The sequence below is a fragment of the Silurus meridionalis genome, chromosome 5 (genome assembly GCF_014805685.1).
Source record: "Silurus meridionalis isolate SWU-2019-XX chromosome 5, ASM1480568v1, whole genome shotgun sequence".
Lineage (NCBI taxonomy): Eukaryota > Metazoa > Chordata > Actinopteri > Siluriformes > Siluridae > Silurus > Silurus meridionalis.
In genome coordinates, this window is record NC_060888.1 from 14,132,458 (window position 1) to 14,151,757 (window position 19,300).

Sequence of the window (19,300 nt, forward strand, 5' to 3'; positions counted from 1 at the left end):
GAATATTACTGCAGTACTCCTTGTACAATTCTATTTAAGTAAAGTACATGCTTTAGGACTGTTACAAGTAAAAGGTCTATAAGAACTATTTATTTTATTTAATGTTTCATTCTCCTGTGCATCACCTTTGTAAGGATTGAGATTCTAATTGCTACAGACACACAATGAGTGCACTTTACATTTTACATCCTCACTCCACACAAACTCTCTCGAGAAGCGTGGCGTTCTTGTGGCCTTTTGTGCTTGTGGCCTCGCTAGACTGTATACTGTAGCTTCTCATTCAACTCAATGTATCTATTCTTTTAAATTAGAGAAAAATTTATCTAATTAAAATGTAAAAGTAAAAGGTAAGATATTACACATTAAAATGCAAAGAACTACAAGGTTAAAGTGAAAGGTAAGAGATTATACATTAAAAATGTAGTGAAATAAAAAGTAAAAGGTAAGAGATTATACATTCAGTTGTAGTGAAATAAAAAGTGAAAGGTAAAAGATTATATATTAAAAATGTAGTGAAATAAAAGGTAAAAGATTATACATTCAGTTGTAGTGAAATACAAAGTAAAAGGTAAGAGATTATACATTTAATTGTATTGAAATAAAAAGTGAAAGGTAAAAGATTATATATTAAAAATGTAGTGAAATAAAAGGTAAAAGATTATACATTCAGTTGTAGTGAAATAAAAAGTGAAAGGTAAGAGATTATAAATTGAATTGCAGTGAAGTAAAAAGTACACTTTTCATAATGAGCATTTTGTAAAAGAAACAAACATTAAATAGGTTTCTTAAAAAGAGATTAAAGGTTTTACGTTACATGTTTTTAAGTGGTAGATAAGTCTAGAATTCATAATCTAATCTCTCAATAGAGTAGTGGTAGTAATAGGTCAATTTTAATAAACAAATTGTGACAAACGCTGGGTTTTGGCATTGTTAGTTGAAGGCTGATGAGTTTGGGGGGAGGAGGTGCAGTGGAGGTGGTGCGTTTAAATGGCCTGCAGAGTAAATGTTTGCTTTGCTCCAATAAAAATGACACCCAACACCCCTAAGTCTAGCAACCAGCTGCCTGTCAGCACGAACACAAGCCTGCAGATGTGAAAAGAAGATAAATTATTAAATGCTTATCAAATCCTCGTGACAGAAAAAATGGACTTAAGAATGAACGATTTTAATTTTTCAAAGTTTTTCAGCCTCATTAATAAATAAAACGATCATTAACTATTCAATAACAGTAATATATATTTTTACAACTTTCTTTTCTGATTGTCACAAACATTTCTAAAATGATTTTTTTTCGCATCATAAACTCCTGCATTTTTTTAACAGCAGCGTGTAGACAAAGTAAAAGACAAAGTCTTGTATATTCAAATGATCGTGATTTTATTTATTTGTAGTTTATTTCGGTCTTATAAATTGTAAATCCGTAGTAACTCCAGTCGCTTGTTAGAACAATGTAAAATGTAAATGTCACGTGACGCCTTTAACCCGTTTTTCCTCTCCGCACGACCAGACAGTCTATAAATAAAACTATACCGTTTTACTTTATATAGTTGATATAGTCCTTAACACGAGTTATTTTACTTATTTAAAGCGCTGAAAATTACATTAGCATTCCCTAGTTCCTTATTTCATAAGTAAAGATGGACCTCAGCAAATCCATTCTACTGTATTCTATATTGTTTTAATATTTTCAGATATACGTTGGACTCTATATTAAATTAATGTGATAAAAATACCTATAATTGCTTATATAAAATAATCAGATATTTGTGTACAATTCTCTCTATTCATGTTTACTGAAAAAAAAATCTCAAATTTTTTTTTACAACTTTTTAAAGTGTTTGTCCTGTTTTTTGTTGTTGTTGTTGTTTGGTAATGTACATCTTGCACTTGCTGTATGTGGTTTGTTCAATAGCTGTAAGTCAGTGCTGTGTTTTATTCCACATGTGAAGAAGAGATGGGAATGGACAGAGGGCAGGACAGTGAGCTGGGCGGGAGAGAACAGCAGGAAAAAAAGCTCTCACAGATCTCAGAGCTCAAAGCTCTTCTAAGAAAGCTCATCAAACTGCTCAGCCTTCATACCTTGTCCAAATCAGGGTTCTGTATTCTTCGAGGCTTTGTTTTTTAAGTATTAATAAAAAAATAACATTTTGTGCTGTAACTTTGTGAAGTGTAGAAGCTATGATTGGAGGAGTGAAACAGGAGAGATGCGAGGGATGGCAGAGTTTTTACATGAACCAGGTAAGATTTTCATTTCAAGGGAAAGTTGATTTTGCTCCACTGTGCCTGTATAAGTTAAACAATTTAATGTAAAATCAAATCGAATCAATAGAATGAATCAAATCGTGCCTTAAATGATTTTAATACTACTACTAATTATATAACAGCATTTAAAGTGTACAAATCTTACACCACTCAGTATTTTTAATCGGTTGTTTATTGAGTATTGATTGTTGTTTAAGGGCTTAATTCAAGAGATTTAATAGTAAACCAAGGGGGAAAATAAAGGAATAATAATAAGCCGCACGTATTTGCTGAAATTGATTTAAATGAATATATTATTTAATAAATAAAAATCGGAATTTCAGAATACGAAAAGTAGTATTTTCTGTAAATGTTATATAATTTCATGTGATTATGTGAAAACACGTTTGAAAAATATTTTCACATAACAGTTAATCATTTTAAATCAATCTGAATGTGTGTAAAAAAAAGTCAACAGAACCTGATTAAAAAAAATAATAAAATAAAATGATTGAAAATAATAATGAGTGTATATATATATATATATATATATATATATATATATATATATATATATATATATATATATATATATATTAGTGTGTGTGTGTGTGTGTGTGTGTGTGTGTGTGTGTGTGTGCGCGCGCGTGTGTGTACGTGTGTGTGTCAAGCAGAAGCAGTGTGTGTGGTCCGCCTGTACTTCATTGATTGACTCAGTGATAGGGTTCCTCGGTTCTCACTGTGACTCTGAGTGAAAGTCGGGGCTCTGTATTAGCTGCGGTGTAACAAAGCGCGGAGAAATACATTGCTTTAAAGGCGGAAATATGAGCGACACTGTGCAGGGCAAAAAAAAAAAAAAGTGGACAACAGAGGTCAGAAGCTGGTCTCCAAACAGCCCTCCGTCACTGCCTTTGACATGAAACAGAAATATAGCGGACGGCGAGTGACTTAAAAAGGAACAATAGGCGGGTGAAAAGCGAGGGATAATGATGGGGTTATCGGCAGGGTGGGTGGCCTGAATATCATTTCCACTGAGTCTGGCGAGGAGAAGCTCATGAAATGAAGGAAAAGAGGAGTCACGCCGAGGAGGTGACGGGATTCCAACTGGAATCAAAACTCTAGTTCACAAATCATTTCATTTAATGAAGCAAAAAAGCATACAATGCAGATTCCTAGAGTAAGAATTTCATTGCATTGTGACAGACATGATAGATTGGAATACAATTCCTTTCTACCAACACACATATAGTTAGCCAGCTGTTTTTCTTGTCAGTGGGGTGTTACCTTTGTTTCATCTTCTGTACAAGGTGTAAATATGTACCTGTCTTTAAATAATTAAGCAAACTAGAAGTGAATATGTTAGAGCAAAAAAGAAAAGAACACTAAAAGAGGCAGGGGTACTCTAGTACCAGGTTTGCATACCTGCCATACCAGCCATCCAATAATAATTATACATTAAATTATTTTCAAAGGGGGGAATATTTCCTAATATCCACTTGTATTTTTCAGGCTTATCGTGGACCAGACAGCATGAGATTAAGCAGTGTGGCATATTCCTCTCTGGAGCATCCTTATCATGTCTTCAGAGAATCAATGGCTGGAGAAGACACAGAAAAGTTTGAGCCTTCTTCAGATATCCTGGCTCAACAGAGACATCCCGAAACAGATCATAACAGACTGGAACATCCTGACCTGAAATCAGTGTATCGAAGAACCTTCAACCACACCAAGCCTCCTTATTCCTACATCTCACTAATTTACATGGCGATCCAGCAGTCACCATCCAAGAAGCTCACCCTGAATGAGATCTATGACTGGATCCGCCAGCTCTTCCCTTATTACCGGCAAAATCAGCAGCGTTGGCAAAATTCCATCCGCCACTCGCTTTCATTCAATGACTGCTTTGTGCGGGTCCCAAGGTCCCCGGATTCTCCAGGGAAAGGCTCCTTCTGGACCCTGCACCCTGACTCTGGCAACATGTTTGAAAATGGCTGCTACATGCGCCGACAGAAGCGTTTCCGGTGCCGGGGTGCAACATCACCATCTGCAACTAAAAACACTTCAAAAAAAGCTGAGAGGGAAACAGTAAAGCAAGAGGGCAAGAAGAAGGGATCAGAGGTTAAATTGACAGTCTTGTCCCTTTCTCCGTCTCAGCCTTCTAAAACTCCTATGCCAGCAGTATTACCTGCAGTCATGGATTGCCCTCAAATGTCACCTCCACCTCAGCAACACAACACCCACTCACTGACTCCGTTTCCTCCATCCTCGGTACATTCGGCACACCAAACAAATATAACTTGTTCCACCATGTCAACACTTCACCCAACTGCCTCCTGCCCTCCAGAGCCTTGTGTTCATGGAGATCCCTTTTTCCACCAGTCTCTTTCTATGCCACCAATTGTGGACTTTCAGTGCTATGAACCTCCTGTCAGTTACCCTGTTTATTATCCATCATCAAGCTCCAGCATTCATCAATATAATCCATATCTCACAGGCAAGGAGGAATCCTCGTATGCGGGAGACTCGGTGTGCTACTCTGGACTCAGCATGTGCCCAATGCCAGTTTAAGCTCCTCCTAATGCACTGATTTTCCTGTTTGTCTGAACTACTGAAGTAATAATGATGTTTTTTCAACTGACCTTTTGAAAATAATGTATATAAATGAAATTTTTAGATAATAAACCTAGCTTTAAATGCAAAAATGTCTGTCAGTTATTTTGACAGGAGTCATGGGACATTTGCTAGGTCTCCTCATCAATAAAGTTTAGAAGTATGTTTTCAATATTGTCATCAACCAGATTATTAAGCGTGTGTATTTGATGTTATAGACCTCAAATGAGAATTGTAATATCTAAATGATTTACATTTTGACAAATTGAGTGTCAAATATATAAACTCATCTAGCATGAGCATGGGGCAAAGAAGCCCCTGTCCCAATAGGCCTATAGCACTTCCACATTTATTTGTGTCCAATAATGACCTCTGTGAGCTAAATGGGGCCCAACGATTCGAAATGAAATAGTAATCAAATCAAGAGAGTATTGGGTTCAATCTGCCAAAATAGACACATTTTTTAATTCTTGTTCACACAAAAGAGGATATTAGTTTTTCACAGGAATTTTAAACAGTATGCTTTTTCGTATTATTTGTTCAGTGATTCGAATGCTAATAAATACATAAATTAAATTAAAGGGTTTTGCCCACCCCCATGGACAAACAGCCACTGCATTCTATTCAATTTATTAGATATGCATTTGGTTAGACATTTAGTTAGACAAAAGTTAGCAGAACATATAGTTACCATTTTCAAATGTTTCTTTTACTCATAAACAGTAGTATTTTAAATATAAATGCACAGCAACTGAGTAATGATCAAAGTCCATTACATGTCAATAAAGATATAAGCAGGAATGTGGAAAGTCTGATTTACAGTTGCTCCTACATGGAAATAAGCAACAATTTTTTCTTTAATTCTTTATTAAAGATTGAGGTAATATCAAGGAAAGGTGAGTAAATAACATAGCATGGCTAGTGTGCTGCATCTTATTCTGCTACATGGGTATGCCAGGAAGGTTATTCAAAAGGTCCTGACCTTCATTCCACCCTCCAGCGCTAAGCTTTGTATCTTGGGAAAGCAGCATTGTGTACAAGTGGATGTGGACAAAGGGATGACACCAGCTTTAACGACAGACCTCCCCATAGCAGTGTCTTTCTCGGCAGGAGCACCAGGACACCCACAGCGATCTGAGCAGAGGCCATGTGCTCCTCTGTGTGTGTCCAATACACAGAGAAAGAGTGAGGGATGAGGAGTTCATGAGCTTTGAGTTGTAACTGCCACACTGAGTTCCACATTGTGGTGGACATGGATATGACTGATGAGGAGATTGTGTTTGATTAACCCCTTAAATCCTCACTACACATCATCGGGTCCAGACTTACAACAGTTAAAACCTGAATAGTAACATGATTTATAAATGTGGTTATAAACCACCTTAAACATTTGTTTATTTTCATTAAATAGCATTTAGTATAGATTTGGGGTCTGAGTTGGAGCTGTTTAATAGATCAAAAAGCGTTTGTGTGTGGAAGGTTAGAGAGGGCCCAATAATGGCTACTTTAATGCATTTTCTTTATCTTAGACAATATGTAGACAATGCTTGTAGCAGTTGGTTTACAGCAGTAACGGATTCAAAATGTCTGCTTTGACTTGCCACATTGGAGACGTTTTGTTCCTCATGTCAAAAGAAGGGCATGTGACTGGGCAAAGTGTAGCTTCTGCAGCGTTGTCATGGCCACCAGAAGGGAAGACTGGGCTGGTGCAGTTTACACAGTGGCAGCTTTTTTTCATCGTCTGTCTGTTAATGTGCATCTCTGCTAGCGTCCCTCTGTCCCTTTTCTTCCATGCAAACATGCCTGTTCAAACAGCCATCGCTTAAACAGTCATTGCTTAAACAGCCATCGCTCAGCTCCATTATTCCCCCTCACTCGGCCTCCTCTCACTGCCCGAACTCCAACTCACCCTCCTCCCTTAAACTGTGCTTCCAATCTAAATATGAAAGCGTTTAAATTCTTTCTGCATTCAAACTATACATATAATACACTCTGGATACTTGTGTTATTTCAGAATTAATAAATGCAGTTTCTGAATGTTGTGTAAAGGCAGACGATCTGTCCTTTCCTCACAATTCTGCTTCTCTCTCTCTCTCTCTCTCTCTCTCTCTCTTTCACACACACACAATTCTTTTAATTTAATGTCCTCTATTGTGATCTATTCCCTTTTTTCTATTATTCTCCTTCATATCTCTTTCTCTTTCTGGCGCCCGAGCAGACCCACCTGTGTTTGCACAGTGACAGTACTGTGGTTCTTTCAGGGCAAGCTGATAAGCTCCCAGCAAATAACATAAAAGCCTGAGGGATTCCCTGCACCGGTTAGCCCTCTTTCATCTCTTTGTAATTCTCTGCGTTGTTCTCTATTAATCTTTCAGTCTGCTTGTCTGTGTTTGCTGTGTAAGTTGTAAAAATTGTTCATATCCTGAAAGCACAGAATTACTGCAGTTTCAGTCTAATTACAGGCAGATATACGAGAGAGGTTATATCTCTTAAGGCGTCTTTTTGTCATTCGTCATTGATGAGTTCACCAAAATCTCCAGTGAGTTTTGAACCTTAATCATAAAAATGGTCAAATTCATCAGCGGAATCCACTGGTTCATCTTTGTCTGGTGCATTTTCTTCTAAATCACTGTGCAAACCTGGTTAAAATAGATAATTTACAAACACTATAAACATAAAAGAAAACAACAAGCAAGCCTACATTATTACACTGAACACACTAATTGTGAATACTGTATGTTATATAAAAAGCTTATTATATTAATATAAACTGTAAAAATGACGTAATGTATTTAGTATTTCCTATTATAAGATTTCAATAAACCAAATTTGTTTATTAAACCTGTTCCCAGACATTTATACTAAATTCAAGCTTTTGTTTTACTCTAACAGATCTGTTTTTCACAGTTTAAGTATTCATTACAAAAAAATAAAAAATAAGCACAATGTTCTAACCATTGAATATGACATTTTAAAGAATATGAAAAGATTTAAAGGTTCAAATGAGTGACAAAGTCTAACAACGTTTGAATAACACACACTGTCTTTGCCACTAAAGCGGTTAAACTGAGTCGAAACCTCTTCTGAACTTTTTTCCATGTTTGGAATGTTTGAAAGCAACACATGCTTTACATAGTAGACCTGAAATACATACTGACTGATTAGTATGTTAGATCAAATAGGTTTGACTGACTGGTTTGCATTTAACGCTATTATTTCCTATAATAGTAGGTTTTCACTGGTTGTACATGTTTTTTTTTGACTGCACAGGTGCTTAATCAGTAATGAAACTCTAGACACTTTTTTGGGAACAATGCCATTGTAATTCAAGATATAAAGAAAAATTATTATTAGTGTATAACTAAAATATTGAGTTTTCAGTTTTGGTTCCCTTTTTAGCTGACTTAGTGTTGTCATTTATTGGACACCATCTGTTCTTTTAATAAGTTTTGTCACAGCACACTTTTGTCACAGTAGTACTTCCAAATACCCCTTGGAATACATAGCTCCATTGGAGAAACACTGAATTACACCAATCAACATGCACCATGGGTGTGGGGACACAGGTGGCAGCTGCAAACCCTTAAAATTGTTTGTTATCCCAACTCAGACATCATAATTAAATCATATATTAAGTAACCTTATTTACATAATTGTTTACTGTTATCATTACAATAGTGTTGTTGGTGTTTTGACCCTACAGATCAGGTAAAGAATTTGTAGAAAAATTCATTTATGATGAATCATAGTAATTATTAGAAAGGTGTTGGGTCACTATGAGACAAAAAAGAGCCTCTAAAGTGTGAGATTTCCAAATGTGAGAGATATTCCCTAAATTGGTGTTTTGTTGATATTGGTGGAGAATGATATTTAACATTAATATCTATATGTTCTCCAAATGTTCAAGGTTATGGTAGGTTATGGTAACTATAGGGGGTTATTGCATATGATTAACATTACTTCCATCATAATCAAATAATTCAGTCCTGTCATTAATTTGTGCCCTGTAGATGGTCATTGTTACACTCAGATCATAAATTACCCTGAAGTTTCTTTATATAACTCAATGAATTTGATGAGTATTACACAAAGACAGCATGACTTGGACATTTATTGTCACCTCGTGATGTGAGTATGTCTCCTGGTTCATCTGACCTGTATTAAAAAGAAAAAAATGCAATACAGTTAAAACAAACAAACGAAAAAACATTACAGTAATTGTTTTACATAAAGTACATGGAAAAATACTTACTGGTGTTGCAGAGAGTTGTACTGTGGTGCAAGAAGACCTTCAATATCGTCATCATCATCATCATCATCATCATCATCATCATGATTTTTAGTGTCTTCAGGGTGACATGCCAATGAGGCTGCTTTTTCTACCATTAAATCATCATCATCATCATCATCATCATCATCATCATCATTATCAACATCACCATCATCATCCTGATATTTAGTGTGTCCAGGATGACATGACCATGAAGATGCTTTGTCTATTATCACATCATCATCATCATCATCATCATCATCATCAACATCATCATCATCCCTTATATATCCATCTTTCTCAGTCAGGTCATCTTCAGTGTCATCTTTATACAGCTCTCTGAGGCTAAGAAATTATAAAATTAATCAGAAAACAATATAATTAGTAGAAGTCTGTATTGCCTGCATGATACAAATATTTTTTGGAATCTTGTACCCTACCTGTCCTGAATGTTTCTATCTGAACCCGATGCCAAAATGTTATTGTAATTTTCTTCTTGATCAGATTCAATATCATACCCCTTTCTTCTTCCTGATGTTTCTTTATTCTCATCTTCCTTTTCTCCATCTTCTTCCTGCTGTTCTTCCTCTCCTCCTCCTTCTTCTTCTTCTTCTTCTTCTTCAGTTTCTCCTACAGAGTCCTCCTCCTCAAGAACAGATTCCTTAACAGATGTGTTGCTGCATAAAGCTTCCTCCTCCTGTGCTTGTTCTTCATCTGAACTGTTCTGCTTTCTGTATCTTTCCTTAATGCCACCTTCAGCATCTTGTACTTCACACAGACTTGCTCTCTGCTCTTCATTCTCAGTTGAATATCTGTTTGCCTTTACATTCACTTGCTTTTCTTTATAATCATTATCGCTTCTTCATCCTCTTTTTCACCCTTATTCTCATATATCTGAAGCGCTTCTTTCTCTACTGTACAGCAAATGTTTGTGATTGTTCCCTCAATTCGTTGACTGTCATCTTTAATCTCTTTCACTAACTGTTTAGGGGAATCTACAGCAACTTTCGAAGTCTTATAGGCAGCATTTCTCCAAGTACTCTGCTTAATCTTCTTGTGCTTCTTATGGTCTAGAACAGACGGTCTGTCTGATGTTGAGGCAGACTCCTGCGAAACAGCATCTTTCCTTATGTTGTGTGTTTGTTTTATTTCTGTCCTATTCATTTTTTTCAACTGAACTTCAGTTAGAAGGCTTTTGACAGCATTAGAAGACAAATCACTGCTTTCACTGATGTCTCCATAGTAGTTTGACATATTCACTGTGGACAGAATTTAAAAACAATTAAATTAGATTTCACTGACCTCAATCATTACTATAGTGTTGTTACTGTAGGTCATTTGATGTAAATGGATACAGATGGATGACAGATATAGTGGAAAAACACTTCTTCTTAATAAGTCTTAATAAGGTCTAAGGTGTTGGGCCACCATATATACAAAACGGCTCTTATTTTATAAACCGAAGATTAATGCAGCACGCATTTCAGTTTGACAATTTTTATTAATAATGTTAATAAATAAGTAAAAAAGAAGCTGAATTTAAACCTTCAATGCAACACACAATTATTCATGACATTTACATTTACTCATTAGTAAAAAAATTAATAAACTCCACCAAAATATTTTTTTAATCACTAAACATTTGTTTTGCTGATGCACCTTAATTAAAATGTAATTTAAATTTAAATTAAGCACCAATACCCGTCAGGATGCACACATCCGCCATTTAAAACCACCTGTGTGAAAGCATAGCAAAAGTTCAGTTTGGCGTCGTAATTTAAAACACCATAACTTCTTTAAAACATTTATTTTTATGAGCCACCCTGTCAGCTGAAAATGTAAACATGCTTGTCTGTTTAAGCAACTGGCTCAGTGAAAAAAAAGTAATGGGAATTTGGTATTTAAAAATGTGAAAAGTATTAATTTAGGAACAGTTAACTCATGGCGATCATGCAATTATATATATAAATCGATTAATAGCCCTAATATATATATATATATATATATATATATATATATATATATATATATATATATATATATATATATATACTTAGGAAGCTTTTTCGCGGTTCTATACCTTACTGAAGTACACTGCCCGTCCAAATTAATGGCATCTTTTCAATAAGCTGCTGCAATGTCACAACATTTATTCCAGTCCAGAGTTGCAGTTATTTTTCACCAAGATCTTGTATTGATGATGGGAGTGTTGGACTGCTGTGCAAAGTTTTCTCCAGCACATCCCAAAGATTTTCAATGGGGTAAGATCTGGACTCTGTAGTGGCCAATCCATGTGTGAAAAATATTTCTCATTCTACCTGAACTACTGTTTTACAACTTGAGCCCAATGAATCCGGGCATTGTCATCTTGCAATATGCCTGTGCCATCAGAGAAGAAAAAAATCCATGGATGGAATAACCTGGTCATTCAATATATTTAGGTAGTCAACTGACCGCATTCTTTGTGCACATAACGTTGCTGAACCTCGACCCAACCAACTGCAGCAACCCCAGATCATAGCACTGCCCCCACAGGCTTGTACGGTAGGCACTAGGCATGATGAGTATATAATTTGATTTTACCAACTGTTTTAACGATCACCGATCACGATAATTCAAGATTTTTTTCCGACCACATTTCTTACGGGAAAATTATGGTTTCCCACTATCCTTCCAGTTTTGAATAATGCGTTGTACATTTCTTAACCAAATTTGAGTAGTTTCAGCAATCTCCTTAGATGGTTTCTATGGTTTGTGTAATTCTGTAATTTGTCTACCACTGTGTGTGTATGTATGTATGTGTGTATGTATGTGCATGTACATGCACATACATACACACATACATACATAAGAAAAGTAGTCCCAAAAGACTAGTGAGTAAAAACTATGGAATAAATCACCAGAGAAAAAGCTGGGGTCTAACAAAGATGAATTCAAAGCTTGGTGAACATTCTGGATGTTTTTGGTGTCCTTGGAGATTTTGTACCTCAGAAAATGGAAGTTGTAACTGAGTTAACCGTATAGAGGGAAAGGACAAATGGACAGAGTTTTGGATGTTTCCTTGCATATTTTGTTTGCTGTCTGAAGGGAATACCTCACCTGCAAGATTTAAATCAATTCAATGATTATAAGCTAAATAAATCTTTATGCTTAACATATACTATAAGGCCAAAGGTTTGTGAACACCAGACCATCACATCCTTATGAATGTGATTTATGAGCATCACATTCAATATGTAGTTTTCTGTTTACTGTTATAACAACCTCCAATTGTCTGGGAAAGGTTTGGATTTAAATTTTGGAACATGGCTATGGGAATTTGTGTTCCACTAATGTATTAAAGTCAAACACTGATATTGGGAGAACAGGCCTGGAGTGCAGTCAGCATTCTGCAAAGTGCCAAAGTCTGTGCAGGACATGTGAGTTGAAACGGTCTTATGTTAAATCTAGAATCTTAACAGACAAAAATAGAATGTTTCATTTATCCATCTATGTCTCTTTCTAAAAGTCTCGTGATCTGCCTTTTTTTTTACCTTTTGCCACATTGGTGCTACGGTCAGCCATGTGTTGAAGAGAATGAACATGTGGACAATAAGATGGGTCAGGAGAAATAGCTAAAGTAGTGTTGTTTATAATAGAGTGCTTGCTGCCTCTGCCTATCCTCTGGACCTACATAAAAAAAAATTAAAAATAAAACATTTTGAAAGATTTATCGTATACCTTTTAGCATATACAATACAGCATAAATCCATAGTAATTTTAACAATCAGATGCTTAATGATTGCAAATAAAATTGAAAACCGTTACTCCAAAAACTTCTTAAACATGTACAGTATATTGCATATTGGATCTAAACATGTAATAACCACTAAAAATACCTTTCCTTTTTCTGACAAACTCTTGTCTTGCAGCTTCTGCTGCCATTCAGAGTAATTCTGCTCCAGGAACCTGTAATAATCCATCTGTATGTATGTGAATAAATAACAACAAATATAACCTTGATAATTGGTTGCATTCAAAAAACTAGTTTCTGAAACACTGTATGTAAGAAAAACTGCAGTAGTAGATTTTCTAGATTACTGACCCTGATTGTGTTCATGGCTTCAGTACGAGCCACCAATTCACTCAGGGTGTTCTGTGCTCTCTGAAATTTCTGCAACAGTTTCCGGTTATAGTTTCGAGCCCTGCACTCCCTTTCACTGAGATCCTGCAACTGATACTGCAGAAAAGCAACCCTGCTACTGCACACACACATATAAAAGAAGAGATTTAAAAAAAAAAAAAAAAATGTTATCAGTCAAAGAAGAAACAGAATCAGGCTCGTGGGAAAAATTTTATCATGCTTTTGTTCCTTCACAAAAAGCTATTAAGGAGAAGGAAAGTAGAAACATAATGTCACAGTATGAATGTGGTTTGTTTGATGGATTTTATTTTGTTAAAACTTTGATTGATTTAATGATATCCTTGAATAAAGGCAACTGTAAAAGATGAGTCCATTGCAGTCTATTTAATATAAACAATGATAACTTTAAAAAAAAAACTGCGATTGGTTTGGATATTGACAATATGGGTCTTGTGTCGGTCAGATTAAAAGAAAAGAAAGCGATATTGCCCATCCTGAATGAAGAATTCCTGTGTGCCTGCTTCTTAAGCAACTGTCTAGATCAGGGGTGTCGAACTCAAATTTACAGTGGGCCAAAATTAAAAACTGGGACGAAATCGCAGGCCAAACTCAGTATTTATTGGAAGGTACTGCAATTGTGCATGTTTTCCGTCTCTCCAGATGTGTAATGTTGAACCTTTTCATATGGAAACAAACTTCAGTTTTGCTTAAACATTAAATCTGGAACAACCAAAGTTTAATATTATAAACACACGAGAAAATAAATTTGAAATAAAACACACATCAGTGGTATTAGTTTCTTATTACGTCTCTCTCTCTCTCTCTCTCTCTCTCTCTCTCTCTCTCGACTTTCTCATTCCTTTTTAATGTAAACCTTTTTTCACAGGGCAACAACACCACAACCAAAAATAATAATATTTTCTTCAATTAAAAAAAAATATTTCAACTATTAATAGTTCATGCCTTGGAGTAGAAAAGTGCATAAAGACAACATTCATCCAAGCTCAGTTTTTACACTCTGATTTACTCTGATTGGTTGACTGGGGTTTAGGCACTGAGCTGAGGAAATCCTCAGGATTGAGTGAAGGTGTTCATAAGTGAGACTCCTGAGTGGGGTTTTGTTCATCTTCATTAAAGAGAACAGTTTCTCACACAGATATGTGCTGCCGAACATAGAGAGGATTTGAGCCGCTTGGACACGGAGTTGGAGCAGTGTGTCGGGGAGGAAACATGGAAACTGTGCAGCACACACAGAGTCGTACTTTGATTTGAGCGTGTCTCTACACTGGAGTTCAATCAGCTCCATTTGGAGGTTGGTTGGTGCGCTTTCCAAGTCAACCACAAACAGATTACTGAGTAGATCAAATCTGCATTTCTGAGCTTCCAAGTCGGTAAATCGCCGGGTAAATTCAGCGGTCTCGACTGCCGCGCTAACGCACTAACAAAGCATTCTGGGATTTGTAGTATTAGCGGTGTATGCGCTATATACTGGCGGGCAGCTCTAATACACATTTGATATGATCTCTCGGGGCAAATATAATTACACCGCGGGCCAGATTTGGCCTGAGTCTGACACCCCTGGTCTAGATGAAGAAAGGCACATTAGAAGTTAAGATTCAAGTGAAATACTAAATGTGAACAGGACTTCAAGGCCTTGTTGCCTTACTAGTCAGCATTTTACTGAATGTCGCCCTCTTCTGAGACATTCAAAAGCATTGTATATTCTCATATAGACAAGCTCCTCTGCATTTACACTTATCTATAAATCGTTTTTGAAATCAGTGCGCTTTACTGCATTTATTTGACGAGTTGAGGCATTAGGATAACATATCTCTGTAGTTTACGTTATAGTTGGGGAGAAAAACTATTATGAGAAATAGACGAGGTGCTGTGATGAGAAATGAGCTCTTACCTCGTACTAGCACAGCACCTGTACTTATATCCTTTACTGCTGTCCATCACTGCGCATGAAAGATGTTATGGCGAAAACACTCACAACCTAAACAACTGCAATCAGATTAAAAGATTTAGGGATTGGGGATTTAGGGATCCTCCGTGAAATGGGAACAGAGCAATTGTGTCCGTTTTGAGACTGACAAATGTATAAACAAATACATATGCCTGTGTTTATTATTTTCGTCTATTCTCATAAATTATTGGGCTATTGTGATTTATTGTTTTATTGTGAACACGGGGGGGTGCATTGTGCTTGAATGTAAAAGTGTAAGTGTATCATAATCATAAAGAAATTAAATGAATGTAAAATCACCAGTTATACGGACATCAACAGAACACATTGTATTTTCTTCCTTTCTTTTTTGGTGAAGTAGGAACCAGTGTGTCCCAACCGTTTGCTCTTAAGGAACGCTTAAAATTGTAACACAAAAATGATGAGCCCCTGCCCCTTTTTTTTTAGGTAGTTAGCTAGCTAGCTCTTTAGCTACATTTCAGAGTTCAGAACTCATTTCCAAACACAACTATAAATACCGTAGAAGAAAATAAATCGATACGTTGGTATAAATAGTTTAAGTTTATGATACGTCGCTATCAACCTCCTGAGCCGATGTGAAACAGTGCAGCTGTTCTTCATGTGCCATAATTGTAGCTAACCAGCTAACTTACCACGCTTGCTAAACGTGAAAGGCAGCTTTACAAGGCTTTTTGGATTGTTTTTTGACAAGAATACACCCCTCTCGTGGTAAATGTTAATGTACATTCGACTACATTGTGACACCTGGCAGAGTTAAAAACTAGTTATGGTTTTGTATGAATTTAGTATCGAGACGCTAAATACATAATTAGTGGTGCTTCAGTAGAAGTGTAAGAGGAAACGCTGCTAAATGGTGAAGATGGTGAATTTCGGGAATAAAGTGTGGTGTGGGATGGAGAAAGGTTGTCGTCACCTTCCCATCATACTCAATACAGCTCTGGTGGTTTCCATCACGGCTGAAGTGAGCTATCTGGTGTTGATGGAGGCCCCCCTGGACCCAGCACTGAAAGCATCAGAGTGGTCTGCTCACTGGAAGACAATGCATCTGCTGGCCCAGTACTTCATGCTGGGGAACATAACATGGAACGCCTTTTTGTTCCTTAAAACCAGCCCAAGTATCCGTGGAGTGTTTCTTAATGGAGATATCGTGGGGCAGGGTTGGAGGTAATTGACCAAATTTCATTTGCAGAGTATTTGTTTCATATTTCCAGATCTCACTTAACCCTGGCACACCGCGTATGTGGATATTTTGAGTGCTATTAGGGCAGCCTTCTGTTTTTCTTCCACTAACAGGTACTGTTACACCTGTGAGACACACACTCCTCCAAGGTGCTCGCATTGTTATGACTGCAAAGTGTGTGTCCTGCGCCGGGATCACCACTGTGTCTTTTTCGGCCAGTGTGTGGGCTTCCGCAATTACCGCTTCTTCCTGAGCAGTCTGCTGTTCATGTGGGCTGGCCTGCTGTACGCTGTGGTGATGAACGCTGAGGTCTTTATTGTCATCTTAAAGGAAGGTGTTACTGTTCACAGCTTCATGCTGCTCATGGTGCCATGGATTATGCTGGTCACTGGTAAGTGCTAATTCTTGATGTGTAAAGATGGTTTGTCTCTGGTCTAGTCATCTGTTTTAGCCATTGGTCATTTTATGTATATGTCTTTTATTTCTTCTTTGCTCACAGGTCAGGTGACCGCTCAAGCCTTCACCTTTGCCTTTATTGCCGACGCATGTGTTGTGGGCTTCCTGCTGGTCTCCGCTTTCCTTTTTTTCCATGTGGGCTTGATGCTGAGAGGGCAGACGACGAGGGAATGGTATTCAGCCCGGCGGCCGTACAGTCTCGGAGTACTTGCCAACGTCCGTGAGTGTTTGGGAGAGCACTGGTACTTCTGCTGGCTATGTCCTCTTATTCCCTCCTCCCTTCCCGGCGACGGCATCAACTTCAAAGTCACTGGATCTCTTGAGCCCAAGCAGTGAAGGCTCGGCGCAGCTAAGTTGGCTGTAATTTTGAAAAGCTTTTGATTTCTTCTTCAAATCCTAGCAAGCTATGCTGTAGAGACAAGCAGTCTGATTGGTTGTGCACAGCTGTCCATGGTCAAATTAAGCCAGACCTGTTGGTAATGTAAAGCGATTGAACGTTAGTAGATTTGAAGCATTGATCGCACTAACTGTGCACTGAATGAATAATCTACCAGCTACTTTTAAACAATTACCAGCTCACCTTGCATCTTGGGTACCAGCAAGAAATCTTCATGTTATTTTTTTCCCAAGTTAGTTCGCCAAATCAATGTATATATAAATGTTTTTTTTGTTTTGTTTTGTTTTTGTTAAAATGATTTTGATGGAATACATATGTATTGTCCAAGAGTATAATGTGATGTGGATGTTGCAATGAATACATTTGTCTTATATCCCAGCACACGGTTATAATGCAAACCAACTGAATGCTATTGCAGTAAATGGATTTTGTCTTGTATGCACTATATATTTTATTTACTCGTGTATTTTTTTTATTATATTTTTTAATCAGTCATTGATGTGCCAAATAACATGCTGAAATCTGTATGCCAAGGTCTTAAGGAGTTAATAAACTGTGTGTATATATATATATATATATATATATATATATATATATATATATATATATATATATAGGTACATGTATATGTATGTATGTGTATATATGTGTATATATATTCTTCGAAGTTATGTTAGAGTTTATCCAAAGAAACAATAAAATATCATTTAACCATGTAAACACTGAGTATGATGTTTTAACATTGCAGCATAGTAATTTGTATTGTGGTGCAGAATATAATTCCCTGTACCTTACTGGAATGATGTTTGCATGTAGCATTTGTTTCTATTTGCTCTATTTGCATATGTTTAATATAAATATGGGGTCTAAAAATCATTAATCAACATCACATCCAAAAAGAAAAATGCATCCTGCAGTCTTAGTTAAACCTTTCAAAGGCTATCATGCATTTTGCAATTCCAATCTCTCTAACCTGGTAAATCAAACATCCTCTATTAGATTTGTTCATAGAGTTCTCCAATAATGGCTTGCTAGACTTGAATAAAAATGAAATATGAGTGGCTTTCATCCTCCATGAAGTTGCGCTATAATGTTCTATTTGGGAAACACCCTCAGTGATGAAGGAGTTAGCAAGGAGGATTGCACTTAGATTCTGCAGTAGGAATGGCTACAGTGGTGAACGTGTTTTCTGATTTATTTGTTTGCATGTGTGTCACACTTTAACGTTTCAGATCATCAAACTAATTCAAATATTAGTAAAAGATAACACAAGTGAACACAACATGCAGTTTTTAAATGAAGGTTTTTATTATTGAGGGAAAACAAAAACCAAAACTACATGGCCCTGTGTGAAAAAGTGTTTGTCCCCTAAAACTATTAACTCTTTGGGCCACACTTAGCGGCAACAACTGCAGTCAAGCGTTTGCGGTAACTTGCAATGAGTCTGTTACAGTGCTGTGGAGGAATTTCGGTCCACTCATCTATGCAGAATTGTTGTAATTCAGCCACATTGGAGGGTTTTCGAACCTTAAGTTCATGCCACAGCATCTCAAAAGGATTCAGGTCAGGACTTTTGTTTTTCTTCAGCTATTCAGATATGGACTTGCTGTTGTGTTTTGGATCATTGTCCTGCTGCAGAACTAAAGTTTGCTTTAGCTTGAGGTCATGAACAGATGGCCGGACATTCTCCTTCACGATTTTTTGGTAAACAGCAGAATTCATGGTTCCATTTATCACAGCAAGGTTTTCAGGTCCTGAAGCAGCAAAACAGCCCCAGACCATCACACTACCACCACCATATTTTACTGTAGGTATGATGTTCTTTTTCTAAAATGCGGTGTTACTTTTTTACGCCAGACGTAATGGGGCACACCTTCCAAAACGTTAAACTTTTGTCTCGTCAGTTCACAGAGTATTTTCCCAAAAGAATTGGGATGAGCCTTTATGTTCTTTTTTGCTCAGCAGCGGTTTTTCGTTTTGGAACACTGCCATGCAGACCATTTTTGCCCAGTTTCTTTCTTATGGTGGAGTCA

The 19,300-nt window shown here is 36.8% G+C and overlaps 3 protein-coding genes across 3 annotated transcripts; 2 read left to right on the forward strand and 1 right to left on the reverse strand.

Moving 5' to 3' along the window:
• The first annotated feature begins 1,962 nt into the window (after positions 1-1,962).
• On the forward strand, positions 1,963-4,867 carry foxa (forkhead box A sequence). The gene is made up of 2 exons (XM_046850066.1): positions 1,963-2,238; positions 3,751-4,867. The coding sequence occupies exons 1-2, from the start codon at positions 2,179-2,181 to the stop codon at positions 4,807-4,809; spliced, it is 1,119 nt and encodes a 372-aa protein (XP_046706022.1). The 5' UTR covers positions 1,963-2,178; the 3' UTR covers positions 4,810-4,867.
• Positions 4,868-5,506: 639 nt separating this feature from the next.
• On the reverse strand, positions 5,507-11,580 carry LOC124386192 (sarcoplasmic reticulum histidine-rich calcium-binding protein). The gene is made up of 5 exons (XM_046849873.1): positions 11,576-11,580; positions 9,562-9,981; positions 9,104-9,466; positions 8,972-9,006; positions 5,507-6,008 (listed from the first exon to the last, which is right to left on the reverse strand). The coding sequence occupies exons 1-5, from the start codon at positions 11,578-11,580 to the stop codon at positions 5,854-5,856; spliced, it is 978 nt and encodes a 325-aa protein (XP_046705829.1). The 3' UTR covers positions 5,507-5,853.
• A 4,072-nt stretch (positions 11,581-15,652) lies between these two features.
• On the forward strand, positions 15,653-17,592 carry zdhhc24 (zinc finger DHHC-type containing 24). Its single transcript, XM_046850414.1, has 3 exons — positions 15,653-16,398; positions 16,528-16,805; positions 16,914-17,592. The coding sequence occupies exons 1-3, from the start codon at positions 16,085-16,087 to the stop codon at positions 17,204-17,206; spliced, it is 885 nt and encodes a 294-aa protein (XP_046706370.1). The 5' UTR covers positions 15,653-16,084; the 3' UTR covers positions 17,207-17,592.
• The last annotated feature ends 1,708 nt before the right edge of the window (positions 17,593-19,300 follow it).